Source organism: Porites lutea, chromosome 14 (genome assembly GCF_958299795.1).
Source record: "Porites lutea chromosome 14, jaPorLute2.1, whole genome shotgun sequence".
NCBI classification, from domain to species: Eukaryota; Metazoa; Cnidaria; class Anthozoa; order Scleractinia; family Poritidae; genus Porites; species Porites lutea.
The window spans coordinates 1,889,936-1,908,850 of NC_133214.1; the positions used below are offsets into that span (position 1 = coordinate 1,889,936).

The window sequence follows — 18,915 nt, forward strand, 5'->3', positions numbered from 1 at the left end:
CCTCTTTGTTGCTTGCATGACAATAAGTTGAAATGGCTTCACACAAACTGGAAGCAAAGCAACTATGATTAGTAGTACCTTTGTCACAACCACAAGAAAAATAGTTAGCCAATGGCTATGAGTGTACTCAATGGGTAATTTGAAGTTGTATATGGTACAGGTCAAAATTCAATTCGGCTTAAAATTTTTAAACCTAGGGTTGAGTTTTAATTTCCTGTGTCTCCTAACCCTAATTCATGAATTATTCGGGCTAGGAGACAAAGGGAATAGAGAATTAACCCATTCGCCAGTGAACCGCCCATAACCGCCCGTGTGGATCCAAGTCCTTTCTACCCTTTGTGACATCATCAGTTTTAACGGTCAAAGACAACTTTGTCCGCTAACTTGTGCAGAGTGAAGAGATCTTTCAAACCATACCCGAGTGAGCACAATTCAGTCAAGGACACCGGAGAAAGAGGCAAAAAACCATGTGACATTGACCTGAAAATCTCCATGAAAATCTTGTTTCATTGCTCACCTACCTTTCCTTTCACCTAATCCTAAGATCTGAAAAGCTTTCATAAAAACTCTTCCCACTAAAACGAAGCCTACTAAATGCCCAGCAAGAGAAAAAAAAAATGAGGCAAGAAAAGCGAAAAAAAGAGGGGAGGAGAAAAAGCGAAAAGTAAAAGTCAAGACTGCTGTGTCACTTTTAAACCCAAAAAATCTCGAAATTTTGCTTTCTGCGCATGCCCGAACTTTGCAAGCTGATGTTTTGCATCTGGATCAGAAGGCCGGGAAGTGTAGGACCTGTAAACCGGTTTGTGGTACGTTTTAGCTCTTTATAGCATGACAGTGACCAGAAAACCACTCGACTAGCTTCAAAACGTGTTTTTCAGCAAAATCTCCAGGAGCGAATGGGTTAACCTAGGTTAAAAAATTTCAACCTGAATTTAATTTTGACCTGTAACATATACACTGTCCTATGGTTTGAATAACAAGTTTTTGGGATGGTACCACAATGACAATACATGTAACGATAATGTCATACATAAATTTATCCTAAATTGAATCTAATAAAAAACTAACGTATAAGAACCTAAAATTTCAGAACCTGTTAGGCTAAAATTTTTATTTTGAACCCCCTTTTCATAAGAACCTCTTTAGCCTAAAATTTTCTATAGGATATTATTTTACAAAAATGAGGGTACAGATGAAAATACAGAAAAATAAATTTTAGTCTTGGTTTCAGTCAGTAAGATTCAAAGAATGAACTTAAATGAAAACCATATCATGTCTTTTCATCTAAACTGTATTCTAGATAATTATTTAATACAGCAATAAATTCCATATCACAAATCTAGGTTCTTATACGCGGGTCTTTACTGTAGGGTCTGTTCTCAAATAGCACCCTGATATGGTCCTAACCCCAAGCAAATAAAAACGTGAACAGTTTGGGAAAATTTGGGAAAAATGGACATTGATTGCTTGACCTTTATCTCATTTTGCTAGACAAGCTTTTCTTGAGGGATAATGAAGTGTCAGTCAAACTTGTAGAGGATTTACACAAAAAAATTCAATTTCTTCTGCATTTCTGAGGGATTACTAACAACATTGAAGTTTGTTACTTGAGTCAAGAGGGACATAAAATATGATACATGGGATAACATGTGTGATTTTCCTATGAAGGAACTGAATGTTTTGCTCGGACATTATGTGACACATAGATGTTTCACAGATAGCTCAGATTTACGGATTTAATGAGCAGTGGAATGGCGAGGAAAATAGTGCCCTTGTAGGCGTTCCCTTCCTCCCCCCTCAAACATCCTCATGCACCCGCGCTCCTTAGTTCAATAGACCCTTCCACGTTTTTTTCAACTTTTGACCCGAATTAGTGAGAAAAAATCCATTAATGACACTGGAAAGAGCGCCTTTAAATAATTAGAAAAAAACCCATGTTTGAAAGTGATTTGTGGAATACTAATGGAGATGTAGCCTCTCAAAGTTGTGAAATTTTACAGACGTTTGTATGGTGGGGGGGCACAAACTTGCCCCCAACATACAGTGAAACTCGGTTAATATGGACACCGAGGGGACATGCCATAGTGTCTGTATTATCCAGGTGTCTGTATTAAGGGGTCTCTCTGAAAAAACGTCATGGACACATCTTTTATCGATCTTAAGACTGAAGCAGACATTTTCTTAGGGAAACGCTGTTTAATTTCTTATCTGTAACTTTAACATGTTCACGATCATTTATCATAGTCTCACACTAAATCTGTCTTTCAAGCAGTTTTCTTGAAATACGACAATGGAATCCATGACTTTACTCTGTACTGATGCTTTTAGTTTGCGACTCAGCCAGGTGGACTGATCTTTAGACAGGAAGTTTGAAAGGTTTTTCTCTGTTTCTGTTAGGTTTTCATTGGTAAGATATCGAGTCACAGATACAGTGTAGTGCACATAGTGCTCAGATAACCAGTGGCCGTAAAGCAAGGTTGATGATATATAATACTGCTGGAACATACAACAGTGTCCGCTGTCTGTATTAACTGGTGTCTGTAATAAGTGGGTTTCTTTTACCGAAAATATATGACCATTCCATTGGGACAAACGTAACTGTCTGTTACATATGGGTGTCCATATTAAGCTGGTGTCCATAGAGTGGGATTCCACTGTACAAACGTCTGTAAATTTTTGCAACTTTGCGGAGCTACAGTGGAACAATGCTATGACGAAGGCCCCATTATGATGAAAAACATCCGAAAGCCTGGCAGAATTACACTAAAATAAGTGGAAACCAACCCTGCTATAACAAAATCTCCGCTATAACGAATAGATTTTGATGGTCCCAACGTACAATTTACCCTACTGTAACTAATATTTTGTCTGGCCACTGGCAGAAGTCAGTAAAAACGACAGATTTGTATAGGTAATAATAGGATTTTTAGTGATATTTGGTATAAATACCATGAGTGATATTTTAAAATTGTTATCTGTAATTTCAGGAGCCTTTACATGAGTGAAATTTGAGACAAATCATGAGTGGTATTTATGCCAAATATCACATACAAATCATGCTGTTATTTATTTATACTACTACTCACAAAAGGCTTGTAATTTTCACTTGTACAGCTGTAGGTATTTCAAATGAAGCTGAAATACCACTGCTCTAAGCCAATCAAATTGCAGAATTTTCTCATGCGGTACAGTCGAACCTGTATATAACAGCCCTGTATTTAGCCTCCCCCACAGACGTTCTTAGGGGTTCGTCACGCGTTCCTGCCCCACAAATGTCTGCTGAACCGAAAGATAAATTCCTTTCCCATTGTTTGCAAATATCAGCTGGAGATCACATGCAGATTATCGGAGATCCAATCAGTGCTGTTGAAGTCAAAGTGTTGACAAACCAAATGCACATGTACAAGCTCTGTAGAGTGTGATACGTGACCAAAGATTTTTGCTCTGGACAAGAATCTAGGAGATAAGCGTTGGGTTTTTCTGTATTTCTCTCTGTAAAGGCTGGATTAGATGTCATTTGCTCATAAAGTTGTTCTTTGGGTGATGCAACGGTGGGGTTACCTTGTAAGAGTGGACAAAAGGCAGAATTTTTTTCACACGTTTTTGTTTTGTAGTAAAGCCGACTTCCATTCAGAAATTTAACCTCCAAGTTAATTTTTTTCAATGAGATTGTGAGGTTAGCCACTGGTACAAACACTTGTGAGTTAACTGAGTAGTTTGTTCTAAAACTGTAAGGTCTTCACCTTTCATGAGACCTTTCTGATCTTTTCTGGAGCTAGAAAGTCAAGCGCAAAATTTCTCAAGGTCCAAAGTGCACTTCCCACATCTGGAAGTCTGCTGTGATTGGTCTACGTTGTTTTCTGCTCAAGTCAGCAGACGTTCGTGGGGCAAGAACACGTGATGAACCCCTAAGAACGTTTGCATGGTAGGCTACCCTGTATTAAGCCGCCAGTTTTCAAAGTCCCAATTTTTCGCTCATACAAATGCAGTATTTGATACCTGTATTTGGCGGCCACCCCTATTAAGCGGCTGAGGCCACCCTGTAGCAGCCTATGTTTGTCTTTCTTTGTTATTTTTACCTGTTAGTGTATTAAGCCGCCACCCTTGAACGGAAACTAAGCCATATGTCATTGCGTTCGACGTTAGGAGAACGCTTCGTAATCTTTGGGGATCCTGTGGTCGATGGGATACCTGTGCATGCCAGGCGTGAAGATTCGAGATTTTTGGTTACTTGGACGGGCGATGTTCAAAATCTGCGCCATTTTGAATAATTATTAAGCGCGCGCACGAATTTTAAGCCCAATAGCCGAAATCTGCGCCATTTTGAATAATTATTAAGCGCGCGCACAAATTTTAAGCCCAATAGCCGGCCAAAGAAATTGCGGGCTCACCTGGTGGACATGCGCACACAACTATTTTTATTCGCAAGCAACTATACCTCGTGTGAGTGCGCACGCAACTATACCTCGTGCGAGTGCAAGCTGCTCGTGCGTCCGTGTCGCCTCCGTGGATATCTTTGGATTATTCGGTAAGTTCATTTATTTTTCTCAAACTTCATGCGATGTTTCTTAAAAAGTTCATCGCTTCAACTTGTCAAAGCCTTACCAGGAAACTTTTTAGTACTCCAAGAGCATGTAGAAAGCCCGATGTCGGCGTTGTCCGAACTACAACAAACCGAAGACCTTCGCTGCTCTCCTGCTTTGAATTGATGTCCTCGAATTTGCCGAACAACAAAGCAAATCAACCGATAACTCTGACACAAAGTTGTCTCAAAGCAAATCTACCAAGCCATTGTGCTTTGACCCATAGCGGTCACAAATACAAACCAAACAAACCGAGTCATTGTACTCGGTGGCCATTGCGCCAAATGACCCGTTGTGGTCACAAAGCAAATAAACCGAGTCATTCTGCTCGATGGCCATTGCGCCAAATGAAAAGTGACAAAAGTCAAATGGTTACCGGGCTGATAAGTGGTGATTGTAGTTCACAAGATCATGATAAGGCTTTGACAAGTTATTCTTCTGAGAAAATTGAAAATCATAGTGTAACTATTTCTGAAAATGTTGAAGTTCGTAAGAAAAGAGTGAATTGTCAGAGGAAAAGGGACAGGGAACCATCTCGCGTTCCTGTTAAAATAATTCTAAAGGCACTAAGTAATACGAAGTCTAGGAATAGAATCAAGTCTTTTGTAAGACAACATCTTCCAGACAGTTCTTTTATCACTAATTTATGTAGAAATTACAACACCTGGAAATTCTGGTATACCAATGATCATTATTATAGTAAATTTGTTTTTTACATGAACATACAGAAAAGAAAATTTACAACAACAGATAACTATTCTACATGTAACTGTAGACAAACACATATCCGTGTGGCAGATTTAATGAATTCTGGTGGAAAAAGCTTTCCTCAAACTCATAATGATAATTCAAAATTAAATGGAGGTATGTCTCCTGAGAATGCTGTTAGTCATGATTTACCATGGGATTGTTTAACTGAAAGGCTTCGTCTCATAGGACTTATACCACATGATGTAGGTGGATTTGGAGATTGTTTCTTTAAATCAGTTTCGCACCAACTGTATAGGACTGCTGACTTGCATCTTGAAATTCGTATGGCTGGAATTGGCCATTTACAGAGTTACCCAGAATTGTATATTGAAAGCATTTCTAATGATCACTGGAATAACTATATTCAACAAATGTCAAAACAAGGCACATGGTGTGATAACATCATAATGCAAGCTGTGGCCAATGCATACAACTGTGTCATTCATATCACACAGTCTAATATAAATTCACCTGAAAGTACAATCTTAACTCCTGTTGCTGATCAGGATGGACGAAAGACAATATTTATTGGATATATTAACGAGTTGCATTATGTTTCAACATTGACTGACAAAAACAGTAGATATAAAAACAAACTCACATGCATAAAGAGAAAATTATCAGAAACCAATGAAAACAGACATGGTAGACTTCTTAAGCACAGAAATTACATGAAAAGAGTCAAATATACAGAAACAGCTAATGAAAGGGCAAGCAGACTTGAAGATAAGAGAGGCACTTATAGAAAAACAATGTCTGAAGAAACTGCTGAAAAGCGAAAAGAGAGACTTAAAAATAAGAGAGACACTTAAAGAAAAAGAGTGTCTGAAGAAACTGTTGAAAAGCAAAAAGAGAGACTAAAAAGTTACAAAGACTCTTATAGAAAAAGAACGTCTGAAGAAACTGTTGAAAAGCGAAAAGAGAGACTTGCAAATAGGAGAGCCAGTTATAAAAGGTCTCAAACAATTTCTGCAGGACAAAAAGAGAGCTCTGCTGGTCCAGTTCACGAACAAAAACATGCACAAAATAACATGAACGATTTTCATAAGTCCAATCAGTATTCAGTTTGCCAATGCACTGTCTGTTTTGAAGCATGGCCATTGAAATCCAGTCCAAGGAAGGTTGATCACTACCAGTGTCAGAGGTGCATACGAGATAAACAACAACCAAAAAAGTTTTCTAAGGAAAATGACATGGTGCCATCATTAGTACCTTTACAACTGCAGGGGTTAACCCAAGTAGAAGAAATGCTTATTGCACGTGCACTTCCTGTTATGCGAGTTTACATAAAACCTGGTGGACAAAGGGGCTATTCAGGCCACTGTATCAATTTGCCTCAGGATATAGCTGAACTAGCACATTCTCTGCCTAGATACCCAAAAGATCTATCTGTTATTGTTGTTAAGATGAAAGGTAAAGAGAACAGTTTTAAAGATGTGACAGTGCGAAGGCAAAATGTAGCTGATGCACTACAATGGCTTGTTAATAATAACTCACACTACAAGGACATAACCATCAATCAAAATTCTTTAAATTCTTTACCAGAACATGGTGTTCCACATGGTCTTCTCTCGGTTGAAACAGAGAATATAGATTTGGATGCCACATGTGAACCTGACTTAGGTCCTCAAAATGAAGATGACATTGTTTATAATGAGGGTACTGAAATGAGTAGTTTTCTGCCTATTCCAGAGTGTCAGCAGCAAGAAATAGAAGCTGTGCGCCAACAATTGTCTAATGATTCTAATCACTTGCCCTGGCCAACAGTTGGCAGTGAACCATTAAACGAGTATGTAACTCCCTTTTTAGCAACAATGGCTTTCCCAACATTATTTCCAGATGGTAAGGGTGATCCTACTAACCCATCATTACGCCGAGATATACCACTCGGAGAAAGAGTAAAGCACCTTTTAAAGTTTGGAGAAAACAAGAATGACAAATGGGTATATCGCTTTGCTACTCACCCCAGATTTGGTTACTGGGCATTGAATATGATACAAAGAAAACGTATTCTGCAACAGACAGGCATGTTCCTAAAACAAAACCCAGGAGAAGCTCATTTGACTGCTGAAGAGCTGCGGCAAATGGCAACTAGCAATAACACAAGTATGTTTATATCTAAGATATCACGCTATCTTAGTAACATTACTGGTTCTAATGCTTATTGGCACAAAGCTAAAGAAGATTTAAAAGCAATAATAGCCCATGCTGGAGCTCCAACATTCTTTTTCACATTCTCCTCTGCTGATATGCATTGGCCTGAACTTCATGCAATTTTTGGCAACTCAGTCAGTAATAATTCAACTGACAACAAACGGCAGAATGTGATTAACAATCCTCATATTACAGACTGGTTCTTTACACAGCGTTTAGAAAGTTTTATTAAATACTGGTTATACAATTCACTAGATGCTGAGTGGCACTGGTACAGATTTGAATATCAAGCTAGAGGTAGTATACATTGTCATGGTGTAGCAAAGCTGAAAAATGATCCAGGTTTATGTAAACTCTCAGAAACAGCTCTAAAAGGCTATTTGGCTGAAATGTCCACTAATACAGCTGAGCAAGTCAATATACTAGAACTCAATCAACAGATAGTGGATGGGAAAAAGGCTTCCCAGGTAGTTTGTCAGTATGTAGATTGGTTATTGTCTACATATAATCCAGATCCACCAGATAATGGCACATGGGTGAAGCCCTCTATTCATCCTTGTCAAAAGCGTCACAAGGACCTTGTAAGTTTACAAGACTCTGAACAAGATTATGTTGATTTGTTGAATACTGTACAAAGGCACACTCGCTGTAGTACAAACTATTGTCTTAGAAAGAAACAAAACGAAACAGAACTGAAATGTAGATTTAAGTTTCCATTTGAACCTTGTGTTAATACAAAACTAGAGTTTGAGCCCATTCATACAAAAGATCGAAGCACTCAATACAAAGCAAAGATCATAACAAAGAGGAATGATAGCAGACTCAATAATCACCAACGACTTCAGCTTCAAGGCTGGAGGGCAAACTGTGATATTCAAGTGATCATTGATTATCATGCATGTGTTGAATACCTTGCAAAATATGCTTCAAAAGGTGAACCAAAGTCACCTGTAATGAAACTTGCATTTAATTCTATTGTCCGTAATTGCAACAACAATAGCAACCCTACAAAATTGATAAAAAAAGTGATAATGAAGTCACTTGGCCAACGTGACTTCTCTGCACAAGAGACTATGCATCATCTCATGTCACTGAAACTTGTCAGCTCATCATTTAATGTGGTACCTATTAGTCTAAATGGTTCACGTAGAATCAAAACTATAACAAATGATGGAGATACTGTAACCAATGACTCATTGCTTGATACTTACGCTAAAAGGGAAAAATATATTCAAACCATCCCAGATATAATGGCTCTTAATTTCATTCATTTTGCAACAAAATACAAACTTGTCAACAACAAACTAACAGTTCAGCCTCATAACATGATTCCCAGAGTTTTTCCAGTATTTTCTTCCAATTCAAAAGGTCCAAATTTTGGACTTTATTGCAAATATCAGTTACTTAAGCACAAACCTTGGCATACTACACAAGACAATGCCTGGGATTGTCAGGAAGGCACTGATGAAATATACATCACAAAATGGAAGGAATTTCTACAAACACCATATGCTGAAGAGCATGTTCCTGACTGGTATGAAAAACTACAAAGTGTACAGAATAACACAGAAGAGGAACCAAATATAGAGCACTCTTCAGAAGAGCTTCCACAGCGTGAAGAGTGGATGGATTTAGCAGATCTCATACCTGGGTATTTTGTTAACCAAGATAATATAACAGAACAAACCTCTCAGCCTGATTATGACTGGCAAAATGACAAGATTAAGTATGCAAATCACTTAATACAGGAAATGCCATCCTGGATAAAAACTAAGAAAGATACTTTGGATTCTACCTTTGGTTTGCAACAACAAAATATTGATGTTAATACATTCAGTGACATGCAAAGACATGCCTACAATATGGTGAAAGCACATTCTGAACAAGCCTGCCCTAAAGATCCATTGCTTCTTATTATACTTGGAGTTGCCGGTACAGGGAAAAGTTACCTCATTAATGCCATCCGAAACCTGCTCCAACACTCTTGTGCAGTGACTGCCACAACTGGCAAAGCTTCATTTAACATAAACGGATGTACAATCCATTCACTATTAAAATTGCCTGTTGGCCCAAGACATAACAAAGAATTAACAGGACAAGGGCTTGTCACATTACAAACCAAGCTGAAAGATATCAGTTATATCCTAATTGATGAATACTCTATGCTAGGACAAACATTGTTTGGCTGGATTGATAGACGCTGCCGACAAGCAACAGGCAAAAATGACGAAGTATTTGGTGGTAAATCCATGATATTAGTTGGTGACCCAGCTCAATTGCCTCCAGTGGCAGATAAGCCATTATATCATTCGAGACCCTCCAGTTCTACAGGTGAACAAGTCTATTTAGCTTATCACATGTTTGGCAATGTTGTAAAACTGTCAGTAAACCAGAGGGTTCAAGGCTTAAATCAACAGCAAGCTCAGTATAGAGATTTACTCATACGCCTTCGCACAGGAGATTCTAATGAGCAAGATTGGAAACTTCTTTTGGCAAGACAGCCTTCCATAGCATTGAACGTGAATGAGTTTCAAGATGCCACTAGGCTCTATTTCAGCAATGAAGAAGTTGCTAATTATAACTTTGAACAGTTATCAGAACTTCATCAGCCAATAGCCTGCATCACTGCACGTCACTCTAGTGATATAGCTAAGAAAGCAAGTTCGGATGACATGTCAGGTTTACAACCGACCATTTTCCTTGCAAAAGGTGCACATGTAATGCTTACCATGAACCTATGGATAGATGTTGGACTTTGTAACGGTGCAACTGGAACGGTTGAAGATTTCATTTATGCAAACAACCAGCAACCACCAGACTTGCCTGTCGCTGTCATAGTAAAATTTAATGAGTATAGAGGTCCATCTATCAGTGATAGCATTCCACGATGTGTGCCTATATGCCCAATAACAATAACCTCACAGACACTAGATGGTTTACATGAGAGACAACAGTTGCCTCTCAAACTTGCTTGGGCAATCACAATACACAAGAGCCAAGGGTTAACACTGCCAAAAGCATGGATTGACATTGGTCAGACTGAAACTACTGCAGGCATTTCATATGTAGCTATAAGCAGAGTGAAAACACTTTCATCTTGTATTATTGAACCAATGACTTTTGAAAGACTTAAGAGTCTTAAGAAATCCACTAATTTAAAATATAGACTTGAAGAAGAAAGCAGGCTATATAATCTAGCAAATATAAATTGATCCCAAGTTGAGTGATGCGAACAAAGTCACTCACAACAGTACAGCACCCAAAATTGATTAATTAGAATAAATTGATTATACGGCCTTCAACACATGCATACATAAATGATTTTTTTTTATGGTTATAAATAGTTCACTTTCCAACTACATTTAAAGCAAAGTTCCATGTAATGTTTCAGAGTGTTGTATTAACTAGGGTTTAAAGGTATTTTAAACACCCTCCTAAAACATCTGTATACATCCTTATTTTTTTTTTTTTCAACAGACAAGACAGAGATCTAATATGGCTTCAGGTATGTATCTCCCGGTCATACTTAAATATTATGGTTATACGTTCCTTTCTTCTATTAAACTAATGCTTCTTGTTTTAAAATCATTTTATAACCTTACCTGCTCTATATGCTCTCATTAATAAAACATATTATTTTGAACATCTAGGTATTAGATGTACACTGTTTCCCATCACTTTTGTCACCCTTTAATGTTCTCATGTAGTTATATGATACAATTTATTTTTCCCACACCTCTTGCATGTTGGTGGTGAACTTTGGCCAAAATATCACTGTTATTTGTACTAAAAATAATCTTAATTACAGTAATTAATGAGTGGTGAACTGCTCCTGTTTTGCTAAATTTTAACACTTCCCCTTCTATTAAGCCCTTCCTTTCTATTTAGCCCCCCCCCCCCCCCCCCCAATGCGCCTTAAAACAATAAGCCCCCTGTGGGCTTAATAGAGGATTTACAGTACATGAAACAAGGAGACTAATATTTACACATATGTTTTTTTCAAATAACACAAGCTACCTTATGCAGTAATCCCATCCATGCCAAATTTATTACATTAATCTAAATATCTTTTTACCTCCTCCTACAGAAAAACAAGACATAACTTGCTTTGTGCATAATGTCTCACCAGTAAAAAAATCTGGACCAACAAGCTACTTTAACTGCCACCTTCAGACAGAGAAAGATCTCATTGGCAGTGTATGCTTTGCAACTGAAAAGAAGGAAACTCTTGATGCAATGGCCGCACAAAGATCACCGGTTAAAATTTCAAATTTTAACATCAGCAATAAGTATGGACGAAGTGATGTAGTAATAAACAGGAACACAACCATCACTTCAACAACAGCTGATTTTCCATACAAAGCACAAGATGATGTCACATCAATTGCATCCTTGTCAAAAGTAGCACCACAACAGCTAGTGTCAATAAAAGGAAAGATATCACATCTAAGTGCGACCAAAACTATAGTCATCCAAGATTCTCCTGTCAAAAAACAGGAAGGCTATATAGTTGATCCATCTGGTTACATAAAAGTTATTTTCTGGGGTGAGCATGTTGACAGCGTCACACCACAGTCCACCTATTTCTTCAACAACTTGAGAATGAAAGTATCTCAGAATCAAAGATACTTGAACACACCAAAACAAGATAATTTATACACCATCAAGGACGCTGAACCCTTCAAACAAACATTACCTGAAGTCAGTGACATCTCAACAACAACAGAAACCATTGGAGAAATACTAGGAATAAGCAGTGTCACCAAATACAACTGTTGTTGTTCATGTTCAAAAAAAGTTACAATCAAGGGAAAAATTGCAGTCTGCGATAACTGCAAAGTAACACAAAAGGCAACCAGCTGCAGTGTAAAGTGGACACTCAAGATCCATATCCAAAACTCCAAACAACCACTGCAGAAGCTTCAGCTACAGGTTTATCAAGAAGCAGTGCCAAAGTTGTTTTCAATTTGTCACTTAATTGCAAATGAAACAACAGAGGAGGAAATCACAGAGGCTGTCTTAAACCTAGACACAGTTAAAGTATGCTTTGACACGCAAACGCGAAAACTTGTGGACATTGAAAAAATTGCCATTTAACATGTTTTGTTGCATTTTCCTTTGTAACAAACCAATCTCTAGTAACTATTTAAGTTACTAATAATTCATGCTATGAGATACAAACACTAAAACTTTTAGATATCGCAAAAACTTTTATAGCACTTAATTTTTGAATTTCATATTAAACTTTCTTGAAACTATTCCATTTACTATTATTCATGTTACTGTTAGAAAAATTAGTCTCGCTCATTTAGTATCTAAACTACATTGTAAATGAGTAGATTCTCATGTTTTAATTATTGCATTTTACCTTGTGACTAATCGAGTTAGTATCATCCAGGGCCCAGTTGTTCAAAAGACGATTACTGCTAACCCACGATTAAAGCTTAATCAAAGATTTAATCTCTTTTGTTTAAAAAGATTTCAAAAGCTAATTATAAGCTGCACATGAAGTCAAATCGAAAAATAAAACTAAAGAGCAAGAATCCTTAAGAAAATCTCTTTTGGTTATTAATTTAACTGGAATAAAAATTGACGCTAACCCTGGGTTTGCTTAATCGCGCTTTGAACAACCCGGCCCTGGTTACTGTTAAGATAAGAAAAATAGTTAAACAATGCTATGACACACAAACACGAAATATTTAGACATGGAAAAAAATCTAAGTTTCATAGCATTTTGAACTTCATCACAGCTTCATGTTCCAGTTCTTGTTATAAAATTTAGTCTATCTCTTTCAGTTTTTCAAGATACTGAGTAGATTGACATGTTTTTTTACATTTTCTCTTGCAACTAACCAATCCCATGCAACTATTCAAGTTACTATTCATGTTACTATTAAAATTTTTTTGTTAAACTATGGTATGACATGCAAACACCAGAACTTTTAAACATTGCAAAAAGTTTCATAGCATTACCAACTTCATAACTTTCTTGAAACTATTCAATTTACTATTATTCATGTTACTGTTACAAAAATTAGTCTCACTCATTTAGTATCTGAACTACATTGTAAATGAGTAGATTGACATGTTTTAATTATTGCATTTTACCTTGTGACTAATCGAGTTAGTATCATCCAGGTTACTGTTAAGTTAAGAAAAATTGTTAAACAATGCTATGACACACAGACACGAAACGTTTAGACATGGAAAAATCTAATTTTCATAGCATTTTGAACTTCATCATAGCCTCATGTTGTTGTTATAAAATCTACTCTATCATTTTCAGTTTTTCAAGATACTGAGTAGACTAACATGTTTTGTTACATTTTCCCTTGCAACTAACCAATCCCTTGTAACTATTCAAGTTACTATCATTCATGTTACTGTTACAAAAGTTAGTCTCCCACAATCAGTATCTAAACTACATTGTAACTAAGTAGATAAACATCTTTGGTTACATATTTGGGTTTCACTATTAAAGTTGCTATTGTTCATGTTGCTCTTTAAATACTTCGTCTTTCTCATTTAATCTCTCAACTAATTTCCTCCTCTGTTTTTGTATGATTTTAGCTAAATTCATTGAACTTCGAACGCACTTATTAATCTTTGATTACTACTAGTTTTATGAGGTATTTTATTGTGTTTAAAATGTGGTCCATCATCACTATAAAGAAATAACATGAGCTACTGTAAGCTGATACTCGGCCGTTTAGTATCGTTAACGCTTTTAAGATGTCATCAGATTTATTGCACAGTGCTTTTACACAATGTTATGTATATTATGCTGCCGTTAAGTTACAACTTGGCACTGAACTTTGTTTAAAGTATTGATTGCTTGGAAGAGTGTTGATTATCCTATTTTTTCCTTGCATGAAGTGTTTTTGTATGATAAATAAGCATAAATAAGCATAAATAATATCAATTATTGATATTAGACCACGCCCAGTGAATATTTTTAGTGATCCTGTATTAAGCAGCCTAGCTTGGGACCAGGCTCCGTGGTGGGGGAAAAAGGCACAGGGTCAAATAGCAAAAATATCGGTGTGCGAAGCGAGCCAAGCAGTAGCCTGGGGAGGGGGAAAGGGCAGCGGAGCCTGGAGACATGCCTTTAATGCCACCATTCCATGATACCAGACTCTGGTATCATGCTCTGATTGGTCAAAAGTCTTCATGTTGACAGATTCGAGGTGCTGTTGACAGTATCACGCTCTTTTAATATCTTTTAAACCACTGCTTGCAGGCTAGAACAAAGATAAAATTACAGTGGTTGAGGAAAATCAGGGAAAATGATCATTACTGACTTATACACGATTTTGAGCAGACATACCACATAAACCGGACAAATTCAACAGGAATACACTCAAACTGAATAGTCTGGCACATAAGGTGCTAAACTTACACACTTTTCCTCTATGGAATATAAACTCTACCAATAGCAATATTTGTCTGGTACATTGTAAGAAGCTATGTCAACAAGCATAATGCGAACTGCGAACTCAAGGGATCTCCATGAAAATCTATTCGGCTGTTCTTCACTGACTGCACACGGCACATTTTCCTCTGAAACGTCTTTCTTTCTCTTTGCCGAGTTGGCCATCGAAGTTAAGTAGATCTCTTTGCTTGCACTCTTACTTCATCTCAAATTCAACTATTTTTTTACAAAAGTGACATAATAAGCTCACGCTGACATCCGTGATGAGAACCTGATGTGCTGACATTTCAATGACAAGTTAATTACTGGTGGACGGATCGGCAGCATAAAAGGCATATCTCCAGGCTCTGCCACCCTTTCACCTCCCCAGACTACCTCTCAGCTCACTTTGCTTACCGATTTTTTTTTTTCGCCCATGCCGATTTTTTTCTTCTTTTTCCTGCAATGTGGAGCCTGGTCCAAGGCTATAGACAGCCATCTCTATTAAGCGGCCAGTTCCTCAAGTCCCGAGGGTGGCCGTTGTATACAGGTTTGACTGTACTTTAAATCAGATAATTCCTTATAATGGGGTCTTTGCTATAACAGTCTCCGCTATAACGAACAATTTTTTTGGTGCTGTGGCACTTCGTTATATAAAGCAGGGTTCCACCGTATATCTTCGCTTGCTTAAAACGTATCACTTTTAAATTTGGCAAATTTTAATAATTCAATTCGTTCTTTTAAGTGGTATGGACCGATTTTCCCTAACTGGTCCATGTCAAAAACCGTGGAGATGTCTATTCTCCCTCTCCCTTTAAGCTTTAAAGCGATGTTTGCCAACTCTTGCACGGCTAACCAATACCAAAGTGCAACAAAGGTGTAACTGATTATCAAAATCAAGGAGTCACATGATTTCCCTCTTTTCACCATTAAAAGATCGTTGTTTCATAAACCACTACTTGTTGGAACGCTTTATGAACGAGGCATAACACAAAAGGCACTTTTGTTATTCAAAGAAGTGATGCAAATAAGTGCGGAAGTATTCTAAAGTTTAGCCTTAGCACTAAGGGGACCTGACATAATTCTTCAACTTGCATACAATAAAATACACAGTATACTAACATTTAACTTAAAACAAAAAAGAATTAACTTCGGTTCTTACCTTGACAAGCATTGCAATGCAATGCGGAAAATCGACTTTACAGAGAATAGAACAACAGCAGGAACCCACGAGATGGAGCTTGATAAAATTATATGATGGGACGCTTGCGGAGAAAATCAACTCTGCCGATATTTTCAGGTTTGTCCCAAACCACAACAAGTCGAATGTTCACCTCTGAAAGAGACCAAGACAGCGAAGACGCCGTAAATTCAACACCAACAGCGTCTGGGAGTGCTTCGTCTGTCGATCCGTCTTTTCTCAATCTTCGCATTCATTGGTTCAAAAGTGTCTCATGACTCACACGTCAAGTAAGCCGAAAAATTTGGAATTGGATCTGGAATTCTAGGTTAGATGAATAGACGTTCGTTTTCGTTTCATGTATTCTCGATGAACGTCATAAGTAAAAGAAATAATTAACTTTAGTATAGGAAATGAATCTGTTTGTGTATCTGTTTGTGTATTGTGCCAATAAATTTGTAGTGGTCTGTGATGTCACTGACAGATTCAAACACCAAGGTGATTCCAAGCCGTGAATTGCAAAGCACCAACAACAAGATACTTTTGTTAACAATTAAACATTACATTGAAGAGATAAAACAGTGAATAGATGATATTTAACGACAAAAGCACTTGCCTGTGCTTGGCTTTTGTTTTTGCTTCCCGCCTGTTCTTGCATAGCCTGCAGTGCAGGCGTTTTCTTTGAGCGCGCAATTTGCTCGGGAAAGCGTCGTGTTGAAACTTCCCGAAGAGAGGACTCTCCCCAATCTTCCACTGTCATAAAATCAAAGATGGAGGCTACAACGTAACAACACAACGAACACGACCAAGGTTTTGCCCACCCAAGACGCCTGCACCGCAGGCTAGTTCTTGCAAGGCTTTGGATACCCGAGTGAGGGGCGCGCGGGAGCGGGGGGGGGGGGGGGGGGATTACACCTTTTGATGTTCATTAAGAGAAAATGCACATTCATTTGCGTGAAACGGCGACTAACAGTGCGACGATACATTCATTAAGGCGAAAAAACGAACATTTGCGCATAAATCAGATTCAACAACGATTTTTCCATTTTAATCAACATTCAATAACATTTCGCTCTCCATTTCGTAGCACTCTCCACTATCTAAACGCCTGGAAAAAGCTGAGAGCTGACCGCAGGTAGGTGAATGCCATTTCTTGTTAATCGCAACATTCGAAGCGCAAAATAAAACTGCCCAAATGTTTAACTGGAATGTGGCTTCCACTTTTCTATGTGAATTATTGTGGCAGAGAACTTTAGCCAAGAAACATTGATCTTTTTTTCTTTTTTTGGCCAGTAGCTGTACCCACAGAGGTGGAAAACAAGGATGATAGCAGTGACATACTCGAAAACCACGAATCATTCATCGTTAACCATATCACTGTGCAATTTGATCAACTGCACAAACTTCGAGAGGAATTACACGACACTTTTCTAAGCTGGATACCAATAAGAACGCGCACTAAAGAACAATTAGAAGAACTAGCCACAAAGCTACATGAACATCACAGAAACGTGAATATCTCAACCATAACAGGAGCATCCATGGGTACCATCGGAGAGATCTTGTCAGTTGCGGGCCTCATTGCTGCACCCTTTACATTTGGGGCCGGAATCGTAGTGTCCCTTGTAGGGGCAGGAATTGGCGGCGCGGGGGGACTGGTCATGTCTGGTTCCAAAGTTGTTGAAATAATCTTGGAAAAATTAGGACTCAAAGACGTGCAAGCGGCAATTGAGGACGATCGTGAAGCTTGTAACGAGCTCCAAAAACAGTTAGATTCCTTATAGAACTTCATCTCTAGCTTAGCAGAGTTCCTTAAACCGCTGCATGATGACGCGGTTTTGCTCAGAGAATTAGAAGGAAGTGGATTTGAATTTCTTAGTCAGCGGATATCCTATGAAGAGATCGGCGCGTCCACCGAAGAGAGAGTAGAATTCGGTGCCAGGTTCTTCAGAGCAGCCACTTCCGCAGCCACAGAATCTGCATCAGCAGCCGCTACTGCAGGCGCTGTAGCCAGAAGTGCGGCTACTGCGGGGACGCGCGCGGCTCACGTTGCTGGTTCTGTAATCAGCGTCGCCTCTGTTGCCGCTGGATATCACGTTACTCGTCAAATCATCCTTGGAGCTGCATCGTGGATCCACATCTGCTGCTGTACAAGATATCCGGCGGATTCTTGACGAACTTGAATGCCCAGATAAAGGGGAGATCCAAGGTTTGGTGGAGAGCTTCATTGATGAGAAATTTACCGAGGCGTATAATAAGATGGACGATGATAAGGAACAGGAGCAGAATCGAGACAGTGATGATAGTAACGAGCAGGATAAACAAAATGATGACATAGATAAACGACAAGGAACAGAAAAAGAAATATTACTTCCAAATGATAGTTAACACAAAAACAAAAAGGTTTTGAAAATGATGGAGATATTACTGCAGACGACGCTGTTACAATAAAAAATAAATGCACGTCAAATTTTCCCCTTCTAGGATGTAACGTTTTGACTCACGCAAAGGAAAAAGTCATACATGTTGTAGTAAATGTAGTAACTGTATCGTGTTAATGTAAAGAGTCAAATAATATTAAAATGTGTATCATAAACGAATGGTTAGGTTTGGTGAAACTACAATCCCATGAGTCCATAAACACTTATACAAATATCCAGAGAGGGCGGAACAAGGAAAGAGAGTGTAGGCGGAAGCTATTATCCCAGAGCGGATTAGGAATACTACTCCTTAACCCCTTAAACCCTAATATCAAAATTCAAATTTTCATTTGTTATCCCTATACGTTTTCAATGGAAGTAGGGGGAGAATTTGTTGAAGTATCAATTGGAATCATC

At 38.1% G+C, this 18,915-nt stretch overlaps 2 protein-coding genes and 1 pseudogene across 2 annotated transcripts in view; 2 read left to right on the forward strand and 1 right to left on the reverse strand.

Moving 5' to 3' along the window:
• The window catches only part of LOC140924505 (uncharacterized), a 25,791-nt gene extending 9,480 nt beyond the window's left edge, over positions 1–16,311 (reverse strand). Inside the window, exons 1-2 of the mRNA XM_073374526.1 lie at positions 16,061–16,311; positions 1–47 (exon numbers count right to left, since the gene is read on the reverse strand). The exon at positions 1–47 is cut by the window's left edge and continues 34 nt beyond it. Of these exons, the coding sequence (XP_073230627.1) occupies positions 1–18 (18 nt within the window). The 5' untranslated portion in view covers positions 19–47; positions 16,061–16,311. The remainder of the gene's footprint in view (positions 48–16,060) is intronic.
• LOC140924080 (uncharacterized) lies at positions 4,475–13,995 on the forward strand. Its single transcript, XM_073374078.1, has 3 exons — positions 4,475–4,528; positions 10,965–10,992; positions 11,575–13,995. Exons 2-3 carry the CDS (start codon positions 10,983–10,985, stop codon positions 12,582–12,584), a joined length of 1,020 nt encoding a protein of 339 aa, XP_073230179.1. The 5' UTR covers positions 4,475–4,528; positions 10,965–10,982; the 3' UTR covers positions 12,585–13,995.
• Positions 16,312–16,491: 180 nt separating the features above from the next.
• Positions 16,492–18,663, forward strand: LOC140924993 (apolipoprotein L3-like; annotated as a pseudogene).
• The last annotated feature ends 252 nt before the right edge of the window (positions 18,664–18,915 follow it).